General features: G+C 31.9%; 3 protein-coding genes across 3 annotated transcripts; 2 read left to right on the top strand and 1 right to left on the bottom strand.

Annotated features, from left to right (window-relative positions):
• Positions 1-8,274: 8,274 nt before the first annotated feature.
• LOC114188477 lies at positions 8,275-15,745 on the bottom strand. Its single transcript, XM_028077048.1, has 8 exons — positions 15,440-15,745; positions 13,914-14,201; positions 13,518-13,688; positions 12,536-12,856; positions 11,997-12,299; positions 11,411-11,695; positions 11,003-11,290; positions 8,275-10,700 (listed from the first exon to the last, which is right to left on the bottom strand). Exons 1-8 carry the CDS (start codon positions 15,726-15,728, stop codon positions 9,052-9,054), a joined length of 3,594 nt encoding a protein of 1,197 aa, XP_027932849.1. The 5' UTR covers positions 15,729-15,745; the 3' UTR covers positions 8,275-9,051.
• Positions 15,746-18,589: 2,844 nt separating this feature from the next.
• LOC114188816 (purple acid phosphatase 18-like) lies at positions 18,590-22,328 on the top strand. Its single transcript, XM_028077459.1, is given in 6 exon segments — positions 18,590-18,699; positions 18,701-18,893; positions 20,288-20,956; positions 21,189-21,377; positions 21,452-21,540; positions 21,709-22,328. Coding segments are annotated over 6 exon segments (1,377 nt in total). The 5' UTR covers positions 18,590-18,682; the 3' UTR covers positions 21,929-22,328.
• Positions 22,329-24,110: 1,782 nt separating this feature from the next.
• Positions 24,111-25,880, top strand: LOC114188476 (disease resistance RPP13-like protein 4). The gene has a single exon (XM_028077047.1). It carries the CDS (start codon positions 24,111-24,113, stop codon positions 25,878-25,880), a length of 1,770 nt encoding a protein of 589 aa, XP_027932848.1.
• The last annotated feature ends 15 nt before the right edge of the window (positions 25,881-25,895 follow it).

The raw sequence follows: 25,895 nt of genomic DNA, 5'->3' as shown, positions 1-25,895 counted from the left end.
ATTAGATTGGCTTCTTATTTAATATTGTCAAATTCAACATTAATTTTTAGTTTGTACAGCAAAGCTTATAATGTTGAATTCGGTGGTACCTAAACAAAATGGATTCAAAATCTATTTTGTTTTTACCAATACACTTTTTTGGGTTGTTTGGAGTGCTAGTTCTAGACAAAATCAAATAATTCTTAGTATTTTTATGGGTAATGGTATTTTTTTTAATGAAGATATCTTTATAACAATCTACAACTTTTGTTTTTCTATTTTAATTGACAAAACTTACATGTTTTAATTATTTATCTCATACTCTAGTACTTATTATTAGGTTTCAATTAAGTATGGGAAAAATAGTTTATTTAATTAAAATAATTTATCAACATGTACAGAATTTAAAACTAGATAAAATTACATTTAAAAGTATATAATGATTTAAATAAATTATTATGAGTGGCAATGTGGGCCGGCCGTTTAGGCCCTGCCCGCATAAGGCTCGCACAACGCGGGCTGGCTCGCCCCGCGTATTCCTTAGCCCGCGAGCCTGCAGACTGGTCCGCTTTTTTTAGTTTTTTTTAATTTTTTTTTAATTTTTATGATAAATTTTTAATGTTTAAAAATTGGAAAACTTTAAGAAGTTCACAAAATTAAGTAAAGACTTTGGGAAATTATATGATAAATTGATATTTCAACATTTTCATCATATTCATACTATGACATACACAATGTATTGTTTAAATTTTAGCACATTAAAAATACATAATACATGTCTTTTCCAGTTATACAAGAATTTGAAACGTTAATGCAAGAATCCATAAAAGAAGTAATTAATATACACAAGTGCAAGTTTTTTTTGTTTTTTTTTTAAATTTTATGCGGACTTGTGGGTCGGTCCGTGCAGGCCGCAGACCTATGTAGGCCGGACTTATGCGGGCCTACAAGCTCACTACCCTGGCCCGCCCCGCATTTTTTTTGCGGGCATGCGGGCCAACCTGACAGGCCAGACCCTAATTGTCACCTCTAATTATTAATAGACAAAATATGCCTATAAATTAATTTTCGTAGAAAAGCTTGAAAATGTTTTTGCAAGAAATTACTTCCGTATTTAAAAACGCAAGAAAAATATTTGCAAATTTAAAACACACATAAAAGTTATATAAAGATGAAAACGATGATTTGTTATGAGTTTTTTTCATATAAATAGACTAACAGGCTAACAGGCTCAATTTAGGAGTGAATCAAGTTAATAAATCTCTATTGATTCTTCTCTAATTAGGTGTCCAATATATTTACAAATTTGAATAATTAAAGATATTTTGAAATTAATTATTATGATTAATATCTCCCCCACAAGTTGTGTAATTTGGAGAGAGATGCAACTTGGACGACAAGGACTCGAATCGGGGCCAAAACAGAGGCTTTGTGAAAATATTAGCAAGTTAATCATTAATAGACACAAAAGACACTCGAAATTTGCCATGTACATTTTTTCGGACTAAGTGATAGGCTAAGGTAATATGTTTTGTTCAAGAGTGGAAGACATGATTAGTATCTAGATTTGTGGCACCGAGATTATCACTTTGAATAGATACTCGTTATTAATGAAATTTTTTAGATAAGTTACTTAACAGACTAAATATAACCTCGTGTGAAGGTGAATCAATATAAATTTGTTGTGTGTATTTTTTATCCCTACACTTTTAATTTCATTAGTTAATTCATTTGTATTTGTATATTTGTGTGCATAATTTTTAATTTGTTTGCAAGGTCCATTCACCGTTCCATCTAAAGTTACATCACACCAAATAAGTAGTACCCTTGTTATAATTATTAAATATTGATAATAAAACATCTCAAACAATAAATCTTTCTTTAGATTAATTTATCACAATTGTGCATGTAATTCGATCGAGTAATCTTTCTTTAGACCAATTAACACTTTTATAATTAATTATAAACATAAACATTTAATATTTTTTAAGATAATATAACAGAGTTCACGTCTTTATTCAATTAACTCATTAAATTTTAGTGCAAAATATACAAATAACGACCATAATTTGAACATTTAAAAACCAAAATTAAAAAAGAAGAATTAAAAGAAAATCAAATGAACTACATTTGCATACATAAGGGGTTTCACACTTAAATTTTAGAAAATTTACGTAAGAAAATTGAATTTTAATACTTTCAAAATCACTCATGAATATGAGTTGATTTGATACGAAGCGAAGTGATTTATATCAAATAATAATTATGTTCAACTACATGCTTCTATTTATATAGATCCAAAATTTATCACATAATTATATTAATTATTAATGAATTGATACATTAATTCATGATAAAAATAAAATATTAAATACCTAAATTTTCCATTAGGGATCGGATGAACTATGATATGAATACCGGGTATGTGATCTTGCAATACAGGAATAGGTAGGTACTTCTGGTTTTTTTTTTTTTTTCTCTCCTAAAAGAAACAAAAAGAAAATAATAGAAATAGAGTCTTTAAATATTACCTTATTTTATAATAGAAATAAGAATTATAACTTAATTTTTGTCAATTACATATTAAATTTTACACTATAAAGATTTAGCTTTCACAAGTGGTTTTTTTCTATAAGGGTACAATTTACTTTTGTAATTACCAAAAGATGCAAAAACTTTAAAAATTTTAGCGAAGGGTAAGTTGTGGCAAGATGACACGATTTCACATCAAAGAAGTTGTGTCAATATAAGACGACTTTAATTAAAATAATATGAAGTTATATCAGCATGGAAAAACTTTCTTGTTGTTAAGAAGTCGTGCCAAATTGAGACGACTTTAATTAACTGTTTAAGCAAAGTCGTGCCAATAAGGGGAGATTTCAATATTAAATTTTTAATGAAGAAGTCGTGTCATATTAGAGAAACTTCACTATTATATTGGTAATGAAGAAGTCGTATCATATTCAGACGACTTCAGTTGGGCAAATTAAAAAATAAATATCTTTTTAGTGATATTAATTAATTAAATAATATTGCGTATAAGTAGTTGAAAATTTCATGATGATTTTGTCCATTATAATAGGATGTGAAAGCTATTTAGACTATGTGCCACAATGAAGTCTTCTTCGTTGTCGTTTACTGGTCCAAATTTAATGCCTGACTCGCACATGTGACACCAAAAACCAAGAAGACGAATTACAACTAGGGATGTCAACGGGGCGGGTAGGGTACGGGTAGTAGCTCCCCCGTACCCTATCCGCTGGATAAATATTCATCCCGTATCCGTACCCATATCCGTCGGGTATCCGTTATGCGGGTACCCGTCTATTTTTTTCATATCTGCGGGTATCCATGGGTACCCGCGGGTATTTACAAAAATATTTTAAAAAATAAATATTTAACCATAATTAGTGCTTGGATCAACAAGTCCCCTTTCTCCGATTGATTCTTGAAAAACAAACAAATAAAAAATCACTAACAATTTATATAGTAGTTTATTTTTGAATAAAATATTAAAGAAATTACTAACATCATCAATGTCCACCTCTTGCAACATTGGATAAAGTTTCATGTTGTCCATAACCAGTCTTAGAGACACATCAATGTCTCCACAGTATATGGAAGTAATTTACTCATTTGTGGGGTAAGAATCTGACCACCATTATTGAATGAAGACTCATAATATTTTTTACTAATATATATATATATATAAGGGTATTTTTCTGAATTAAAGTTTAGCGGGTACGGGTATCCACGGGTACGGATACTATGATACCCGTACCCACCCCGTTAACATACGGGTATCAAAAATACCCATACCCACGGGTAGCGGATATCCATTTTTAATATCCATTTCCTACCCGTTGCGGGTTTTATGCGCGGATACCCTCGGGTACGGATTTTTTTGACATTCCTAATTACAACTCGTATCCACAACGAAATGGACTAGTCACTATCAAATAAACCAAAGAAATGTTCCTTTTGTAGAAGTATTGGTCATAAATAACTGAAGCAACTGCCCAAATAGACAATGAAATTTTATTTTTTTTAACTCTCATAACTTCAATTTATCGACTTTGTTGTTCACTTTTATTTTAATATATATCATCCAAAAAATTATTGGATTTCATATATTTGTTATTAAAAACACTTTTTCTTTTCTTTACATTTTTATATCTATTTTATTCTTCTATAATTTATTATATACAATAAAATTTTAATTTTTTATTCAATTTAATATTATTAGAACCAAATAATTTTTTTACAATAATACGATTCAATTGAAGTCTTGCCATTATGGAAAGACTTTGCTACAAATTCACATGGAAGTCGTGCCGTTATGGCAAGACTTCTCTTGAAGCCCAATACATTGAAGTAGTGCCATTATAGCAAGACTTCTTTGTAAATGAAGTTGTCCCATTTTGACAAGACTTTACTTGTCTAATGTTATATCAGATAATGAGGCAAGGGTAGAATTGGAAAAAAAATGAAGTCTGAGAAGTTTGTTGAGAAAGTGGGACAACTGGCAATTAACAAACCCAAAGGACAACAGAGGAGCAGCAAGAAGGAGAGAATAACGAATTCACGTTTGCAGGATTTTGTGTGGGGCCTCAAGTAAATATAGGGCCAAAATGTTAGAAAGGGGGGGGGGGGGGGTTTCTGGTTCTGCAATCTTTCTTCTCTGTAATTGCTGATATCAACTTCTTCTTCTTCTTTTACAAACAATTTCCCACGTTACGTAAATAATACAAAGAGAGTTATTCAGTCTTTTGATTGTGTTTTGGTCTTGCTGTTGTTCGGCCCCCATTATATCTTACCGTTCAAGCACGACTTTAATTATTCTCATAAATAACTTAAGTGAAGTCGTTTCAATCTCTTAGAACTTCTACTGAATATATTAAAGTCTTTTTAATTTGAAACAACTTCAACTATGCTTAACTGAATTCGTTCCATTTTTGCACTACTTTTTTCGGATGAAACCGATCTATTTTGACACAACTTCCCTCTCTCCGAAAATTTAATAAAAAGTGCATTAGGAAATAAGGTTTCAAATTGCACGATTCGAACAAACAAAGAAACCTCCACAGGTAACCGATGGGCTTTTAGTGACAGAAAATTGCGTCGGTGAAAGCAAGGCAAACAGACGACGACGCTACTAACTAATGAATTTTAAAAATAAAATAATTGGATTAATGTTGGTTCCGTTAGTACTACAAGATTAATTTTGAATTTAAAAAATGAAAATGAAACGTGGATGAAACCGACATTACCGATTAATAAATTATAAAAAAAAAAAATTAGATTAAAGCGGCCTTTATTCACACTAAAAGATTAATAATAGGATCGGTAAAACCGACTCTAATGTTTAATAAAGATTTAAAATTTAATTAGATATAATTTAAAATTCGAAATAAAGAATAGTTTCCATCAGATTGACACTGACATTTAATAAAAGAATAGGTGGAAAATGTGTTTATAAAATTTCAAAATTCAGAAAGAAAAGTAAAGTAATTTATCCTATATTTCATTTTCTCTCCCTCAGGAAGGAATGAGAACTGGCGCTCGAAGTAATACATAAGCTCCCATCTCCTAATTTTTTGTTATGGATGTCGAAGGGAAGATATAAGGTTGAATTATCGATTCAAAAACCTTTCCGAACACTGGTATGTGTACACTGACCTAAGTCTAAGACTGATGGTTCAGAGGCCAGATCTGGAGCCCTGTCGACGGGGGAGGCAAGACAAAGCGCGATGACGACCTACAAGTGGGGTCCTGCTCTGTGAAGAGCACCTTCGCCAACGGCTTAAGGAAGGAGGAGAACGACTGCTGAGTTATTACACACGCCTATAGCGCACCCATGGAGTCTGGGTCGCGGAGGCAGCGCACGAAGTTCGCCAGTATTCTGGAGACGAAGGGTGAAAGCGCAGCCTCGTGCGCGTGGGTTTTGTTGGAGGCATCAGCTGAGTGAATGCAGGAGAGGATGGGGAGGACCGCGATGACGGCAACGACGTTCAATGAGCGAAGGATCTCCGGCGAGCGTCGATCGGTGGTGTTGCTGCTGCTGTGACCTTCGTAGGTGGTGGCGATCGGAAGGATATGTTTTCTAGTGGCTGGCGCGTTCAGATTTGTGAGGGAGAAGCTTCTGATAGCGCCTCCAACCTTTAATGACGGGCGGGGACGCGTCTGATGGCTTCGGCTCGCCGGCTAAGGCACTGGCGTGGCGTGGTGACCGCGTCAACTACAACGGAGAGTACTAGAGTGTCTCACGTTGAAGAAGGGAATAGGGAGATGGTGTTCGACGTTACCGATGATGACACTGTGGGCTTTGGCTGGCGGAGGAAGTCATAACAATGGCTGGGTTTAGGAGCGCAGGGCAATCTGGAGAGAGCAGCCACGAGATGGAGATTTTACGAAATCGAATACTGTTTTAGCTTGCCAGTCTGCACCAAGGGCAAATAAGAGATAAGGAGGCAGAGACTGAGCACGTGGTCTGTCTCCCAACATGAGGTTTTCAACCCATTTTTACTTTGGTGGTTATTTAAGGCTGTGGGTGCAGGTAATATTACTCATTTACGAGGAGGAAAGTTTTTTTTTTTTAAGTGAATTTAATTATTTTTAAGGAAAAGAAAATAATTAGTTGTTATGGCTTTTCACCCAGTGAAATAAGATATTGATAGTATTCTAAATTTGGATGACATGCTAATGATTGATATAAGCAATGAAATAGTCTCTTGAACTAAGATGTTTTTGGAATTTTATTTTTAAATATAAAGTTTTTTCTAGGTGAAATTAATGTGATTTTAGAAGTTAGAATCATAAAGAAGGCAGATAGTATATAAAAAACTTCTTAGAAAGTTTAGAGAATCACTTCAATTAAGTGATATTTTTTATGATACTAATTCTAAATTAAAATAAACGAGAATTATTTTTCTTGATCTTAGTATGTTAAGATAATTGAAAACTTACTACTTTTGACGGGTTCTTTTAGATCAAATATTACTTATGTAGTAAGTAGACTGAGAATGTGCACTTAATATTCTATTTAGGAATATTGAGTTTTGTGAAATACTTAAGATATTCAATGGATTATACCATTGAATAGTGGATTTTCCATTGTATTAGAAGAGTTGATGTTAATTGGATCTTTAATTAAGATGAGACAAAACCCACCGCTAGTTAAGTATTCACACTTGGGGTGGTGTGATTTTGTGGAGATCAACCAGGTAAACATTATTGCTAGATCAATAATGATATGAGTTAGTTACCCTTGAGATGTCTTATATTGAAGCTGAGTAGTTGATGAACTTCTTAGTTAACATTCCACTATGAATGAAATGTGTCAATGTCAATCGGCAATAGTTAGCTAAAGAGTGGAACAATTTCCATTGATTGTGTGAAATCAAAATGGAATTTTGCAAATCCTCTAACAAAACCCTAGGAAGAAATATGATTAATGAAACATCGAGAGGAATGAGACTTAAGCCACTTGAAACAAACAAGTGATGGTAACCCAACCTTTGTAATTCGAGAACCTATGAATAAGGTTTATATGGGTAAAAACAAGTTACTTGTTAGTTCTGATAGCACTAAATTGATTTTAAATCAATTATGTCCATTCCTATGGTGTGTGAAAGTGCTAGAGATTGCATTGTTGAGAAGTTAAACTTTGTAATTAAAATTCTCTATGGTGTAACAATTTTAGTGGAAACAAAGTGTAATGATTTTCATATCTCTTATGGGTGGTGTATGATTTGCAAGATATTTGATGAAATCACCTATATGAGTGTCGAGTGAAGCCGCTTGTATGAGATTTTGGCATGATCTCTAGAGTACTCATAAATATTGGGCACGTGCATGACCTAGTAAGCGCAACACAGCGATAATGACAAAAATTGTGGAGGTATACTGTGATTGATAAACTGCTAACACACAACAAGTGTCTTTGGTTCATATAGCTTGTTACACCAACTATAATGTGTGTTAAGTTTCTTAGTTTAAGACTGGTTCATATAACTTGCTATACCATATGATGCATTACATCTTATATGAGACCTAGGTTCTTCTTTTTCTTTCTATCTTTGACCTTTTGGAATATGTGGGGGATTGTTGTAAAATTGGGTATTCCAAAAAGATCCCTATTCTTCTCATCTGCATCTGAAATATCCTTTTCCCACATATCGCAGAAAAGTAGGAGTTTGTTAATGAATGTTATGCACAACCTTGACCATTTCCAGAATAATTTCACTCCTAACTGAATCTTCTCTCTTTTCTTCTTTATTATCCTGGATATTTATTCACTCTGCTCAAAGATTATCTTGCTAGATTCTGAATACCACGAAATTAATCAAGAAATTCCTGTTATATCCTGAAAAATTTGCGAATATGGCGAATAAATCTTAAGGATAGTGTTTTTCCACGGCTTAGAAAATCCATTTATTTTGTGTTCTTAACTCTTTTCTATGCAGGTTTGACAGCAGTCCAAACATATATTAAAATATATAAATGTGACTCAAAAGTACTAGCGTATAGTAATATGTTACAAAGACTAATCTAGCCCAACACATCATATAGCCCCACCACTATCTACCTATAAGGTCCCAAACTCCCTAGGTTTCTATCTAGATTTTTCTCCATGTGGAGTGACAAATGATCATACCTTGTTGTTTGTTGTTCCATATACAAGTTATATAAGATTTTGGTGTACTAAGATGCCTTGTTGGTAGTATGATTAATTCATTTGGTTTTAATTATAATATGATGAGATTATGAGGTGTGGCTAGAAATGAAATATCATTCATTAATTCAAACTGAAAAATAAAAATGATTAATATATAAAAGAAAATAAGAAATAACAACTAATGCATCAGATACACAACATAAGTTTAGTTACAATAATCACTAACCCACCACAGAACTTATTTATATTTTCTGAACTTTTTCATCACTCAGTCTTGGAACACACAGAACAAATAAATATACATGGTTTGGAATCATATGTACAAACAATTATTCGTGTGAACTAAATTTCCCTTCAAATAACATACATTGAACATTTTATGAATTGGGTGTACTTTAACCATCCATGATGCTCCATTCATCGTAAAGATTTGAGACTTGTTTCACCTCGGCATACCTCAGTGAAGGAAACAACTCTCTCAAATGCTCCATATCAATTTGAAGATTCTTTAGGTATTTCAGACGCAAGATCTCCACCTTACAATATTCTAATGCTCTATTATTTTCATTATGTATGCTCCTGAGTTTGCCTCCTATTATGTATAGTTTTTTCAATGCAAGAGGTAGGTGGTTTATCATCAACCATGTTGGAGTTTGCTCACTAGGAAAGCCTTCAATGTTTAACTTTTCCAAACCTTGTGGGAGAACGATTTCAATATCTTTGTACTTCGTGTTAGATGACACACCCCATGATATTTTGAGACATTTAACTTGTGAGTTGCTCAGGCTTTCAAACTCTTTATCTTGGATCACAGCCTCACTTCCAATGTGTATGCTCAATCGTTTCAACTTTTTAAAGTTTGCAAGATCCGATACTGTAGGAGTCTTGTTGGAACTGCCTACTACAAATCCCTTCAGTACTTGAAGCTCAGAGAGCTTCCCAATCCCCTTTGGCATACTCTCCAACAAGTAGCACTGTGACACATCCAAGTGTGTGAGCTTTTTCAATGAAGTAATTTCATTAGGTAAGGTTTCGAGATTATGACAAGCCTTGAGGTCAAGAATTTCTAGGCTAACAAGTTGAGCAATGGAGGGTGGCAAAGCTGATATTCTTGATATACCACGAAGACTGAGATATTTCAGATGCTTTTGAGCTTTTGAGTCTGTCATGAATTCTGTACCAGCAACTTCAATGTGATGTTTAGGAGACTCTTGCCAACGACCAAGCTGAAGCACCACCAACTTCTTCATTTTAGCCATCCATTGAGGTTCAATAGTGAGATAACTAGCATGAAGATTGAAAACACTTCTCCAATGGTCAGATTTCGAAGCAAAGTCACCACCTATTTGAACTTTTGTCTGGTCAAGTACTAGGCAACCATAATCAGCATGATTTTGGTGGGAAGAGGTTGTTATTTGTGAATAAAATCTAAAGGGTTGTTTATTTTCTGCCAGCACAGATGATACCAACATGTGGCGGATCCAAGGATTAAGTTTGAATTTGTTCACAATAGGACACTTTCCCGTACCATGTGGCACAATCAGCTTAGAATTCAGAAGCTCGTCAAAAACATCCTCGCCTTCTTCTTCAGATGTTTTCTCTGTTGACTTCTTTACAAACCCCTCGCCAATCCACCAGTAAATTACATTTCTTTTCATCATAACAAAATTTTCTGGGAAAATTGAGAGAGACAAACAGCAAACTTTTGAATGAGGATTAAGGGCATCATAACTGGCTTGGAACCTTTTCAAGACTAGCTCCACATCCTCATGGCGTCGGCTTAAAGACAGTATGGGGTAATGCACTGTCTTGGATGTTTTTCCTTTTTCTGATGATTCATTAGCCTTTGTTTCAGTTTCACTAACACCGAGCTTTTTAGTTGATTTCTTGATCTTTTTATTAATGGCCTCCACCACTTTATCTACCACCTCCTCCTTCGAAACTTTACGCTCGACATTCTCATCCGAGACTGTTTTGTTGGTGTTTCTGAGAAGATTTTCCTCATTTTCCTCCAATTTTTTGAATCTGCCTTCTTGTTGTCTATCTCAGACTTCAAACTCTCCACCTTTTCATCATCATCTGATACGTCTTTTTCCAAATTACGGACTGAAACAACAATTATAATTGAAAAATGTAAGTTTTTCAAGCTATTGTAATATGTCGTGTCGTGATTGTAGTCATATTTTTCTCTAGTTTTTCATCATGTCAAACGATGAAAGTTTTGCTATTACATTTCTGGGCAACTTTTCACTGTATAAAGGATTAAGATAAAAATCGCAATCGCAGCCATAACCTAAAACCAAGGTTATTACTAATTATATGACTGATGTTTATACAAATAAATACCTTTAAGGACTTGATCCTCCAACTCTCCCCTTGATATTTGGCTTGTTAGCTCTGAACCTTTTGTTCCACTTGGGTTTGCATCTTCTGCGGGAATATCAAAGCTTTGAAGATGATCTTCTAGGGTTCTTAACGTTTTACGCATTTCTTCATTTTCCTTCACTGGGGAAAACTTGGCCTTCATGTTGTCTAGTTCCAACTTCAAACTCTCCAACTTTTCATCAATGGGTACATATTTTTCCGGCAAAGTTTCTTCTTTTGACTCTAGGGTTGAAGATAGTATATCCACACCTATGATCACAAATAAAATATGGAATTTCAAGACATAACAGATAAAAAATGCAAGAACATTGTACCACACAAATCATTTTTTGAATATTCACTTTTTTGAACATGCTAGAACATTCTTACCAGTGGCTTTGAGGCCTTGGTCCATCGACTCATCATCACTTTTCCTTTGTGTTGGTAGCTCTAAATTTTTTGTTTCACTTTGATTAGAATTGAATTTCCGAATAAGATCTTCCACGTCTCTTAATTTTTGCTTAAGTTCTTCACTTTCCTTTGTTGTGGAAGGCATCCCCTTTATTTTGTCTAGCTTGGACATAAAACTTTCAAACTTTTCTTCTATCGTTTTATCTTTTTCTACATTACTCTTCTTGTCTTGTGTCTCTTGGCTTGAAGGTGGCTTTTCAATACCTATGAGCACAAATAAAATACAGATATCAATATATGCGGAAATTATCTATAGGAGAAAAAAAATAAGTTTTTTCATAAACTTAGACCAATTTATACATTAATTAAAAATTATATTTTAGATAAATTAATATGAAATAGGTTTTACAAAACCTATACATAAGATGATTTTAGTTTATAGATTGACTTGGCATTTTTTTATTTTTCTCACTTAGAGATGTTTAAGGTTAAATTTTGTCCAAATACATCAATTATATTTATTACTAAAATAAATAAGTAATTGATGGTTTTATAAATAACATACCATTGGCATTTAGGTCTTGATCCACCAACTCATCCCTTGATGTCTGGTTTGGTTGTTCTGAACCTTTTGTTTCACTTTGGTTTGCATCTTCTGCAGACTTAACAATCTCCTCCAAGTTCTGAAAAAGATCTTCAAGGGTTCTTAACCTGTCACGTTGTTCTTCATTTTCCTTCACTGATGAAAACCTGGTCATCATGGTTTTTAGCTCCGACTTCAAAACCTCCAACTTTTCATCAATGGGTACATCCTTTTCCAAATTCGTTTTGCCTTCTGACTCTTGCGTTGAAGATGACTTATCAACACCTATGAGCACAAATAAAGTATCAAATGAGATATATATATGTTTCATGTCATATTAGAAAAATATACAAAAATACAAAAAGCAAGCATCACTATTTTCTCTGATATCACATGCTGAAAATGAAATTTATCATTAGTTAAAATCTATATAAAACAACAAAAATTTAATTATATTTTTATTTAATTTTACATGTGAAGCAAGTATGATTGCAAGTTGGCAACATATAGTGTTATTTTACCATCGGTTTTCAGGTTTTGATCTACCAATTCATCCCTTGATGTTTGGCTTCGTAGCTCTGAACTTTTCTTTTCACTTTGATTAGAATCCTCTATGGAACTTAAAGTCTCTTCTAAATTTTTAGCATTGAAGTTTCGAAGAAGATCTTCCATGACTCTTAGTTTTTCCCTGAGTTCTTTGTCCTCCTTGGCCGTGGAAGACATGGCCTTCATTTTGTCTAGCTTAAACTTCAAACTCTCAAACCTCTCATCAATCCCTACATCTTTTTCTACAATACTCTTCTTGTCTTCTTCCTCTTCGCTTGGAGGTGACTTACCAATACCTATGAGCACAGATAAAATATATTATAAAGATATCAATGTCATAAAATTTTTCAAAGAAAATCTTTTAGAAGAAAATAAAAAATAAAATAAATTTCTTCCCTAATTTAAATTAATTTCTACGTTAACACAAAATAAATTTTACAAAATAATTTATATATAATCTGATTTCAGTTTAAAAGAGGTTTTTTTTCTCTCTATTAGATATGCTTGGAGAACATTTATGTCCAAATGTCAAGCTGAGAGGTTGATCCCATCTCAGGTTTATAAGTGAATTTAATATAAATTTAATCCAATTTAAATTGGATTGGAAAAATTCAAATAAAGTTGATCTTGTTAAAATATATCTGATTTATAAATTTAATCTCTTTTATTTAATTAGTATTGGATTTAGAACTGAATTTTCAAAAATCTAATTCATAATTACCCTTAACTAACATCTATACATATAGCAACATTTGTCTCTCACATCATCTTTTGAATACTCACTTCATTATTGGTTAAAATCTATTGGAAACAATAAAAAAATTGTGAGTCTTATTTTATATAGAGATGAAATTTCACATATAATTTTCTTGTTTTCAGCATATTTTAAATAAAGAATATATTACATTTATGTTAATGAGAGACTTTGTTCTATAAAAAATAAATTTATGTTCTTACCAGTGGCTTTCAAGTCTTGATCTGACTCATCCCTTGATTTTTGTCTTGGTAGCTCTGAACTTTTTGTTTCACTTTGTTTAGAATCTTCTGATGAAATCGCAGATGAACTTTTAACTTTTCCTACGATCTTCTTGTCTCTTGACTCTTGGCTTGAAGATGGCTTATCAGTTCCTATACACAAATAGGATATGAATATCAATGTGATAGGTAGAGAAGTTTTTCTATAAACAATTTTAGGAGACAAAAAATAAGTTTCTTAACAAAAATAAAATTCATTTATACATTAGTTAAAATTTATATTTTAAAAGTATCAATACAAGTTAAGTTTGTTTTTCTTTATTTTTTCACCAAATATGATTTAATATATATTGTATAAGAAAATGGTATGTTACGCACCTCCAGTGAGGTCTTGATTCATCTCCTCCCTTGATGTTTGGGTTGGTTGTTCTAATCCTTTTGTTTCATTTTCATTTGCATCTTCTGCAAGCTTAGAGTTGAAGTTCTGAAGGAAATTTTCCACTTCTCTTAACTTTCTTCGTAGTTCTTCGTTTTTCTTCAGTGTCGACAAATTGGCCTTCAAGTTCTCTAACGTGTACTCCAAATTCTCCATCTTTTCATCAATCGTTTCATCTCTTTTTCCACTCTTTTCTTCTGCCTTTTGACTTGAAGATGGCTCATTAATCCCTACAAGTCCATATAAAATAATAATATCAAATAATATGATAACATTTCCCTAACAATACTTTCCTTTGGAAAAAAATATATATATCAGTACATGCCAATTTGCATAGTATGTTTTTCTATTATATATAATCTCACAAAAACAAAATAGACAATGAAATTCTCTAGTCTTCTCAGAAATTTTAAGGATTTTAATGTTGAGATGCATCTAACTAAATTGATATATTACATTTGAATTACTTGTAATTATTTTTTTTTAAATTTGAGTTATTTTATTTTATTTTTTATTTTGATAAAGTAATTGAAATTTTCTTTTAAGATAATTTTTTTTAAAATATATATTTTAAAATTTAAAATTTAAAAATATTAGCCAAATTTAAATATTCAAATAATATTTAATAATTTAATTTTTTTAGTACATATATGTATAATTTGTATAAAGAAATGTAAGAAGGGAATGATTAGTTGTCAAATTTCAATTTTTTTATTTTTTTTAAATGGAGTTCAAATTTTTTTTATTATTTTAACTAGCAAAAACATAAATCCTTTAATTTTTTAAAAAGGTGGAAGTGATTAATTTTTTGAAGATCAAAATATACAATTAAATTTTAAAATAGTTATTAAATATAAAATTAAAAAAATAAAATATGTACATAAAACAAAATTTAAAATAATTGTTAAAGATAAAAGATATTTTTAAAATAATAAAAAAAATTATAATAAGATTAAAGATAAATTATTTATAAAATAATTAAATTTTTAAATAATAATTAAAAATAAAATTGAAAAAATAAGATATGAACACAAAAAAAAAAGTATCTTTTATATATTTTTATAGATTTGTTTTAAAGTACCTTTTCAATTTTAAATTTAATTATTTTTTTTAAATTTCTCATCCAAACAATTCAGGTTATCTAAAAGAAATTGATAAATAAATTACTCTAATAATAAATTACCTCTTTCGGATCCATTAAATAAATCAATGTCTCCAAACATACTATTCAATGGCTGTAATAGCAACCAAAACCCTAATAAATCATAAGCAAAAATAGAGAAATGTACAGCATGCAGTCATCAAATTGGAACTGGTAAGGGCAAATCAAATTACTCAAATATATAAATGAATATCAGACACCATGATCTCATTCCAAACTAACATCATATTTGTAATGGTAAAGAATATTAAACATAATATACAAAAGACTTTAATATTTAAACAAATGAATTTAGCAGGAGCTCACCCTTTTGTGGATCAGCATTTGTGGGTTTATCTGTTTCCAAAATTCGCTTGGAAATGTCGAAGAATTTATCTGTTTTGAAGTTGCGAAGAAGATCATCGACAAGTTTTAACGTGTCAAGGAGTTCGTCTTCGTTACTTTTGACTGTTGAAAACAAATCTTTAATGGCTGTTAGATCCGCCATTAACTTGTCCAGTTTATCAGAAATATTAGGTTCCTCTCTGCTCTTAACTGATGTTAACCTTCTCTGCAGTGATGGTACTGCTTTCATGCGGTTTGTTCTGATAGACATTTTTCCTCACAACACAAAATTTCTTGCTTTATCATAAATTCAACAAGAAACAATGAAATCATATATATACACACACAAACTGTGGCATCAGATTAAACATTATACACAAGCAAGTGAAGGAACCAAACTGCAAAACTTCCACGTTATTCTTTCTCTTTCACTTTCTAAATCCTTGTCTTTATCTTTACATTCTTTAATATTCTTCTTTTCATGTATCTTGAATTTCAAATTTAGAATATTGGACATTGTTTTGATGTAAAATATAATTAGATAATATTTAAATACATAAAAATTATATGATGAAGTCTTAAAATATAAAAACGAAAAAAAGTAAAACTCAAATGATTATTCAAATTTAATGAACCTGAAACAAAATTAAGAAAACTATAAAAGCCCGTAAATGTAAACATCAACGAAAATTATTTGTTTTCCCTTGATGTTCCTTAATTGATTAGAATTTTAATCTCTTTCGTTTCTTCAAATTTAAAATTCCATTGCTTACATGAAATGATATGATTTCTAATAAAAAAAGAAAAAAGAACATCCTCTTTTTAGAACATTTGAAAATACATGATAAAGTTTTGTCTATAAAATCAAGCTAAGCTTTTGTCTCTTCTCATGTCATGTGAGAGAGATCCATTCAATGTTAGTATCACTTCATTAGTTTATAATATCCACATTTTATTCAGTTATAGAATATTATAAAAGAGTCTATATTATTATTATTATTATTAGCATTTCTCTTTTATCCTTTATTGCTTTCCTTTTCCAAAATTCAAATTAAATTGTTCATTCCTTTTATTCCCTTTTTTTTTTTCGTATTGACCAAGCATCCCAAATGAGTGTGTACATCTCTTTTATAACTTAAATAAAAAACAAGTTGGGTGGGTCCTTTTTCAATCGTGTAGATCAAAGCTACCGAAACACCTTTTTTTTTTGACACCAAAACATAATAGTAGCAAATTGATCTTTACAATTTCAAATTATAGGTTTTAACTTATTTTTCAAGGACATCGTTGTCATACTCAATTTAATTTCATTTATAGTTGCATTTCATGCACACTATTTTAGAATTGAGGATGAACAACGATCATAAATACTTAATGGGAAAGTGACAAAAGTAGAATAACTAAAATACGCATCCTTTAGTTTGGCCTTTTCTGAGCCATGTTGCACCCGTGACATGCCACCATTCAATTGATACCTTACATTTTTTTTTTCAGATAAATTAACGAAAAGTGATATTATAAAATGGATATAATTATTAATTTAGTCCTTTATTCATTTAATTTATTTTGGTTTCTTTATTATTATTTTCTTTAATTTTTTTTAAAAGTTTAATTTGATATTTTCGTTAATTAACATTAGTATCGCATCGATACATAACATCTATCAATTCATAGAATTTTAATTTTTTTTTAATTCTTTTAAATTTACAAAAGTCCACGTTTTAGACTATAGTTATATCACGTGATAGTGGTTATTTTCAATTTAATTTCTCTATATATATTACTGTAAACACATATGTGATAGTACATGTATGTACTATATTTTAAATATATGTAAATTATTTAAATTTTAAAAGTAGTAATTAAAATAATAAAATTGAAAAAAAATAAATGAAAAGGTGTATATAAGTATAGATATAGCTATGCATAAAATAACTTCTAGTTAATAAAATATAAAATATTATAATGTAAATAATATTGTGAGTAATTATTTAAAATTGAAAAAGTAGTTATTAAAATATAAATGAATAAAGAATCCTTTTGTAGTGAGTAATTATTTGAATTAAAAAAAAGTAGTTCTAAAATAATAAAACTGAAAAATAGTTTTTTATTTTATTTTAAATAATTATTTAAATTAAAAAAATAAGAATTAAGAGAGTAAAATTGGAAAATAAAAGAGAACATCAAAGATGTATGTTCTCTTTATATATAACTAGTAGAAACACGTGTGTTCTCCCATCAATATGTTTGTATTTTTTAAGTCTTAAAAAATAGATATTGAAAGTAATAGCAAGAAGTATATATCAGTTTAGAAACTACAAATATGATGAAAAAATAAAAATGAAAATAAAACCCGTGACAACTTAAAAAAATAAGAAAAATAGCAATTACTATAAAAAGTCAATTAACAATATTATAAAGGATAAATTAAATTAAATAATATGTAAAAAAAAAATGAATCATCTTTACATGTATTAACATACCCAAAGATATAACAACACTTGTATACATTAACATATACGTAGATGTGACAACATCTTTGTGTATAATTTTTTAAGTTTTAAGAACTAATAAATCAGAAATAATAATAAGAAATACATGAATACTAAAAAAATTAAAGAAAATAAAACCCATAGATAGAAGTTAAAAAAAAAGAAAAGAAAAGTAATATATATAAATAGAAATCTTCTTTTTCTTTTGCGTCTACTTTTTATTTTTTAATTTTATTTTTAATTATTATTTTAAAAATTAATTATTTTATAATTAATTTATTTTTAATCATTTTTTTCAAATCTCTTTTATTTTAATTATTATTTTAAAATACTTTTTTCTAATAATTATTTTATTTAATAACTATTTTAAAATTTATTATATATATTTTAAAAACAAATATTATTCATCTTAACTCAAATTCTTATAAAAATTAAAAAATACCTCAACAAAAACGTTACCAGCTACGTTTTCCCTATTATATAAATAACGACAGAACGAATTTTTGTTGTACCATATTAACTCTGTACCAGGTATTTTCTCTGCAAAAATAAAACTCTGTAGCATTAATGAATGATAAACTGGTGGTTTATTTAAAGAAAAATTCAAAACGAAACAAACACTACTTGAGTGAATATTATAAACTAATTAGTCACACTACACAGTGACAAAACAAAAAGTGGTGCACACTATTGCCAAAATCCACGGACCTGAATCACGGCGTGGTGAACAGTGATGATGATGATAGATTCCTGAAGTACATTGTTGTCGTGCTGATCCAACGTTGTTGCCAGAGGTTTGTGTTGACACACAAATGGAACTGAAACTTCTTCTAACCGTTTTATTGATTCATTCTGCAACTGTTGCTGCTGATTACATTCGACCTCCGCCTCGAAAAGCCTTGCATCTTCCATGGCATTCTCAACCCTCCTCTTACCCTCAACAGGTCACAATCTTCATCACTCTGTATTCTTCAATTAAATCACTTTTTTTATATACCCTTTTGCTTATGGCTGATCAATGTTACTATTTTCCATTCTTTGTTTTCTTGTGCTTTTGGTTTCAGAATCTGGGTTTTTGTAAGGAAAGAAAAAGAAAAATTAATATGGGTATGTTTCATTTTTATTTTCAAAACTGTTATTAACTTTGAACATGCAAGTAAACAAGGTTGTTCAACCAAGAAGATCACGCTTAAAACTGGGTGGAATGGACTTGATGCCTTTTAAGTATAATCTCGGTTCTATGTTTTGCAGTCGGAATGAGAGAGTCCAGTGACCTAACCAGATTTTTCGATAAAGATTAGTCACTGACAATCTAATGGAATAATCTATACCAGTAGAATGTTTAGCGGACGAAAAGGTTGTTCAGAAAGTTGGTGCAGAGTGGTGTTAAGCACATGGCTGTGTAGAATTGAGCGGAGATAGGTTGAAAACATGAAAATTAAAGAAAAATGAGAGAAAGCATCTAAGTGTTTGTATTTTTAGGATTTTAGATCACTTGTTTTGGATATAATTTTCAAAACATAATAGAATTTTCATGAGAGATTAATTAGTAAGTAGTGTGAAATTGTGGTAGAAAATAGTTTTTAATCTCATAAAAACCGACACTAAGTGTTTATGTTTCTGGTGTGTCTTAATTTAGAATGTTTTCCCTTTACTTTGTGAATTACATATATGAATGAGGTATTTCAAGGTTCGTCCCTTTTGATCTCACAATTCTTTGTTCTTCTTCGTTTTCGGCCCTGCTACTGTAATGTTTTCTTTGATATTTTTTCCCTTTGGGATTTTAGGTAATAGAAATTGTGATATAGGGAGAGTTGTGAAGTGAAATTCAGTAAAGCCCCACTAGTTTGATTTGTGACTTTACTTGGTTCAGGTCCGTGACATTAGACTAGTTCATTAGCAGCATTTTGTAATTGGAGTCATGTTTGATTTTCATTATGTTATGATGAAAATTTCTTTGGGAGGTTGGCGCTGCAATGTGGAAGGTATTCAATGTGCACCCTCAATATGTTTGTGATTATACTTCTCATTAAAACAGGGTGTCTTATAAGTTGTGAGGAATCATTACATGATATCTGTTTGTAGTGATTGTTTGTTTGTTGTAATGCTTGTACTCTGCAAGACACTTCCATTGAATGTTCCTTATTTGAACTTAAACTTCCCTCCTTTACTTTGGTGAAATTTATGCTAATTCTTGAACAATTTCCTGTGAAATGTGAACCAAGAATCTTTACTTAAGCAATCATATCTATCCTTTTTTAAGCATGTTAGTGTTACTTTGTGGTACTCAATTAGTTTCAGTTGATTCAGATTCTGATCATCAAAGCTTATATTCCAGGTACACATTTCTTTAGCAGGAGACCAGCACATGAGAGTTACTTGGATCACTGATGATAATTCTGCACCTTCAATTGTAGAATATGGAACACTGCCAGGGCAATATGGCTCTGTAGCTGAAGGAGAGACCACCTCTTACAGTTATGTGCTCTATAACTCAGGAAAGATACACCATGCCGTTATTGGTCCTTTAGAACATGATTCTGTGTACTATTATCGATGCGGTGGACAAGGTCCCGAGTTCCAGCTCAGAACTCCTCCAGCTCAACTTCCAATCACTTTTGCTGTGGCTGGGGATTTGGGTCAAACTGAATGGACTAAATCAACATTGGATCACATTGACCAATGCAAGTATAATGTTCACCTACTTCCAGGAGATCTTGCATATGCTGATTATATCCAGCATCGCTGGGACTCGTTTGGTAGGCTAGTGCAGCCACTTGCTAGTGCAAGACCATGGATGGTAACACAAGGGAACCATGAAGTAGAGAGCATACCTTTGTTAAAGGATGGGTTTGTGTCCTATAATTCCAGATGGAAAATGCCATTTGAGGAAAGCGGATCCAATTCAAATCTCTTTTATTCATTTGAAGTTGCAGGTGCTCACATTATCATGCTTGGGTCCTATGCAGATTATGATGAATACTCTGAACAATATAGATGGCTCAAGGTTTGTTGGTTTCTCTAATTGATTAGTAGTTACTATATTCTAACAATTGTTGCTTGATCTATTGCCACTATTGAGTAGTAAGTGCTTGGAGAGAATAAATGTGGAAAACAAAAGCTTCTTCTGTCCTAGGTTATCATTTTCTAGTTTTTGGTTTTACTCTGCACTTTCTTAACCTGTCTTGCTGAAATATCTTTGTGGACACAGACCTAATGTTCTTGTCTATGATCTGTAGGAAGATCTTTCAAAGGTGGACAGGAAAAGGACACCTTGGTTGCTTGTGTTATTTCATGTGCCATGGTATAATAGTAACAAGGCTCATCAAGGTGAAGGGGCTGATATGATGGCAGCTATGGAGCCATTGCTTAATGCTGCTAGCGTCGATTTAGTTCTTGCTGGTCATGTGCATGCTTATGAACGCTCGGTATGCCTACAGAGTTTTGTTTCTTTAAGTTTGATTGTGTTAGGATTTTCAACTGTACTTTGTCTCATTGACAGAAACGTGTATACAATGGAAGAGTTGACCCTTGTGGTTCAGTCCATATAACTATTGGTGATGGAGGAAACAACGAAGGCTTAGCTCATAGGTAAATCTGATTCACCATAAACCAAGTATATCTTTCTCTTAACCATTTGTTATCCCAAACAATCTATGTAAACTCAATTTGTAAAAACTCAACATGCATGCTTCTTGTATATATCTTCTGTCATTCTTATGATTTTTGTGGTCACATCACCTTATTGTTTGTTGACAGATATATAAATCCACAGCCAATATGGTCAGAATTCCGTGAAGCCAGTTTTGGTCACGGTGAGCTAAAGATTGTAAACTCTACACATGCTTTCTGGAGTTGGCACAGGAATGACGATGATGAGCCGGTAAAATCTGATGATATCTGGATAACCTCTTTGATCAGCTCAGGATGTGTTGATCAGAAGAGAAATGAACTCAGGAATAAACTTATGACACCTTAAAAGTCCCTGATCCTTTTATTCCTCAACAACATATTGGCAGGTCTTGAATGCAAATCATGAGACAATGCCTCATATTAGTAAATGGCACTAAAGTAGCAGCTTGAATGGTTTGACCTTGTTTTGTCCTGGGAGTGAGTAAACTGTCATATTTCAGTACTTGTCTTTTCTTCTTTCCCTGTATTTAATCTAAGTCCATATTATATAAATTAAGTATAAGGCTAGTTGTCTGTTTTTATGGTATTGTTTGTTATGACATGAGTAACTCTATAGTGATAGCAGCTTGAGTGAGTTGCCATTGTGTGGTTGGAGTGAGTAGAGACTGATATATCAATACTTTGCTCTTGTATTTACTATAAAATACATGGTCTAGAATTACATATAAAGATAATTTTGGCTTTTATCACTCTCTCTGTAGCACAGTGCTGTTGTTTGTTATGGGAAAATAGTATACTTTCTTTAATATTTTGGATTATGAAGAATGCTGGCTAGAACCTTTTCATTTTAAAAACTGGCCAAGATTGTGATGTCCAAGGAGGGAATGAACCTGTGGTTTGCATTTGGGAAGTTGATGAAACTTTTTTCCATGGATAAGTTAAAGCAGTATTTTAAAACTGATAACCAGAGATCATTTTGTGCTTGTGGAGCATGGAAAGTTGGTGAAGTTTCTTATCTATAAATTCGAGTGTTAACAAATTTTAAAAATTGGTAATCTTCTAATTCACAATCAAGAAAGGGACATCCTTGGTGAAAGAAAAGAACTTTCTACCATGCCGACATTTCATGTGTAAGAATAAATGTGGTTTAAGTAGGAATGTAATGTAAATAATTATTATAAAATAATATGTCAATCAATTTAAGTTGAGAGCATGTTTGTTACAATAAAAAAACTAAAATGAAATATTATATATTATTAAAATTGAATATATAAGAATTTGTAAGAAATTGATTTTTGAATTATAAACTAAAATATGAATTTTTGGAGACTAACCTCAAACCTAATATATGTAAAGTGTAACCAATCATGCTGTTTAAAGGATCAAGAGACCAATATAAAGAAACTGAACCAATGAGCAACCTAGAAATATTCTGATCATATAATTATATTTGAAAAATAGATAACCAAGACATTTAACTAAAGTTATCGGAACTTAAATATCAAAGGCACTGCAAATAAGAACTCTCAGAAGATTAATTAATGTCTTTATGTAGTGTCTTCATAAATTGAGATTTTTATCCCTATATACATATATGTTTAGCTGTAGTTCTTGCTACTAAACTATTTTTATAAACTGAAAATACCTTTTTATAAAAGTTAAAAAAAATTAGTTTTTGTATAAACTAATAAAAAAACTTCTAGATATTACTATTTCATTATTCATTATTAAATACGTGCATTAATTAAGTTTATCTTAATTATGAAATATTTTTTTTCTTATTTTCTTCTTACAAAATGAACAAATTGAAAACAAGATTCTGATCAAATTGCAAAGAAATAGAATTCACTTGTGAAAGAAAGGACAGGTTTCGACAACTTTGATGGAAGAAAAGAATAATGAGAAACTTTTATTATTGGATTCTTTGCTTGACATGGATGTAATTCAATTTAAAATTTAAACAAATTAAACGAAATAGCCCTCCTTCCAACCATTTTCTAAAGCAGAAAAATGCCCCAATTCAAACCATATCTATTAAGAAATTCACTATTCAATATTCAGTTATTAATTATTAAATTTAACCTCTCAATTTTTTACCATTAAATCAAGAGAATTTACTTAACTTTGCAAATGACCTAACTTTTGTTGGAAGCATATGCAGAATACATAAAGTAATTGAGCCCTATAGAGAATGACGTGAAGCTCTTGTTTATTTATTCCTTCCTTGCAAAGTATACAAAGTTTATGTTCATCACATGGTTAATCAAACCTGACATGACTATTCTTTTTTCTTTCTTTCTACATATACAACAATGCTCATTCATCCAACACTTTGTTAAAACTCGTTTACTATAAACACTTCATCGAACACTTTTCAGTGTCTCTCTCTGATTAATGTTCTCTCTTCTGTCTCTTTGTCTTGTTTGGTGTCAAATACATTTGTAGCTGTCACAGTCATTTTTACACACAAAACATCAACTTGAAGCTACAAAATCTGGCAACACTGCTCCTTGTTTCATTGCTGAAAAATGTCTTTTCGAACAAACCCTAAGAAAGCAATCCCTTTTGTGCTGAAGCGTCTGAGGATGACCAGGACCACCTGCAAGACACTGGACAAATCATGTGATGACAAGTTGGAAAAGTTGACTTCCCAAATAGACCAAATCAAGGATTTGTTCATGGCAGTGAAGGGGAATGAAGATGAACTCCTTGACACTTTAGCACTCCTAGATCGCCATCTTCGCACCATAGGTAACATAGACAAGGAGAAGTTTCAGTCTGACATGGAAACTATTTCCCAAAGAATCAAGGACTCAACTGAGAAGTTGCTGCCAAAGGGTTGGGCTAGTCAAGGAGAAACACAAGCATCTGTTTCACCAAAAGTAACAACATCATCATCTCAGGATCACAAGACTGCAGAGTTGCACTCAATTCCCTCTTCAAGCCAACACAAGGATGAGTTGCATGAAGAAAACTTGAGTCAGAAAGTTGAGGTCAGTTTTGAAAAACTTGAAACACATCTAAAACCTTGCTTGCTGTCTCTCCTAGTTTTCCCTGAAGATGCTGTCATAAACAAAAGACACACAATTTACTGGTGGATTGGAGAGGGTTTTGTGAGAAGTTCGGGAGAGAAAACAGCAGAGGAAGTAGGTGAGGGAGTGGTTGAAGAGCTTCTGAATTGTCAAATGATTGTAGCTTATGGTAATGGTTTGAATCCCGTTGTGAAAAAGTTCAAAATCAATCCTCGTATCCGTGTTGAGTTGATGACATTAGATTCAGAAAAAACGTTGTCTTTCCAAGAATTCTCAAATCAACGAGCTTGGTTAGAGCAACGTAAAGTTGTACTAGGTGGTGATGATAAGGATAATTTAAAACCTAAGCAGTGGAAAACTATATTCAATGTTGGTGCGAGCTATCTGAGTTTTGAGCCTGAATGGTTGGCTAAAATGAAGAGTTTAGAAGTGCTTCAACTTGGTCGGTGGCAAGATTCACCTTCACATCACATTGAAGTGGCGAGTGAAGAATTTCTGAATGAGTTGAGGGTTCATAAGAGATTGAAGTATCTTAGTCTGAGAGGGATATCAAGAATACCCGAGTTGCCACCCTCCATTGCACAGCTTGAGAACTTAGAAATCCTTGACCTCAAAGCATGCCACAGTTTGGAAGCACTTCCAACAAACATTGCATCAATGAAAAGTCTGACACATTTGGATGTATCAGAATGTTACTTGCTGGACAGCATGCCAAAGGGGATTGAGAAGCTCACTCAGCTGGAAGTACTGAAAGGATTTGTGATAGGAAGTTCTAGCAAGACACCATGCAGAATCTCAGATCTTGCAAATCTGAAGAAACTGAAGAGATTCAGTGTACATATTGGAAGTGAGGCTGTGATACAAGAGATGGAATTTGAAAGCCTGAAGGAGTTGAGTGCAGTTAAGTGTGTAAAAATATCATGGGGTGTGTCTGGAGAAAAGTACAGTGATATTCAGGTTCTTTTCCCATCAAGTTTGGAGAAGTTGGACCTTGAAGGGTTTCCCGGATCAGCAATTCCGGAGTGGTTGAAGCCTAGCAGGGTACCGGGGGCAATGAGGAAGCTGTATATAAAGGGAGGAAAACTGAAAAGTTTGGATCATGGTGAGATTTGCCATAAGTGGCATGTGGAGATTTTGCGTCTCAGGTACCTAAAGCAACTTCAGATTGAGGAGCGAAAATTGCACAAGTTGTTTCCTTCACTAAGGTATGTTGAAAGAACAAAGGTCCTGAATCATTCTTTCCCGGAATGGAGACTTGAAGAGTGAGGGTGAAAGCAACTC

The sequence above is a fragment of the Vigna unguiculata genome, chromosome 6 (genome assembly GCF_004118075.2).
Source record: "Vigna unguiculata cultivar IT97K-499-35 chromosome 6, ASM411807v1, whole genome shotgun sequence".
Taxonomy (NCBI): domain Eukaryota; kingdom Viridiplantae; phylum Streptophyta; class Magnoliopsida; order Fabales; family Fabaceae; genus Vigna; species Vigna unguiculata.
Note: the sequence above shows the minus strand (reverse complement) of the source record. Positions and strands in the feature narration are given on the sequence as shown.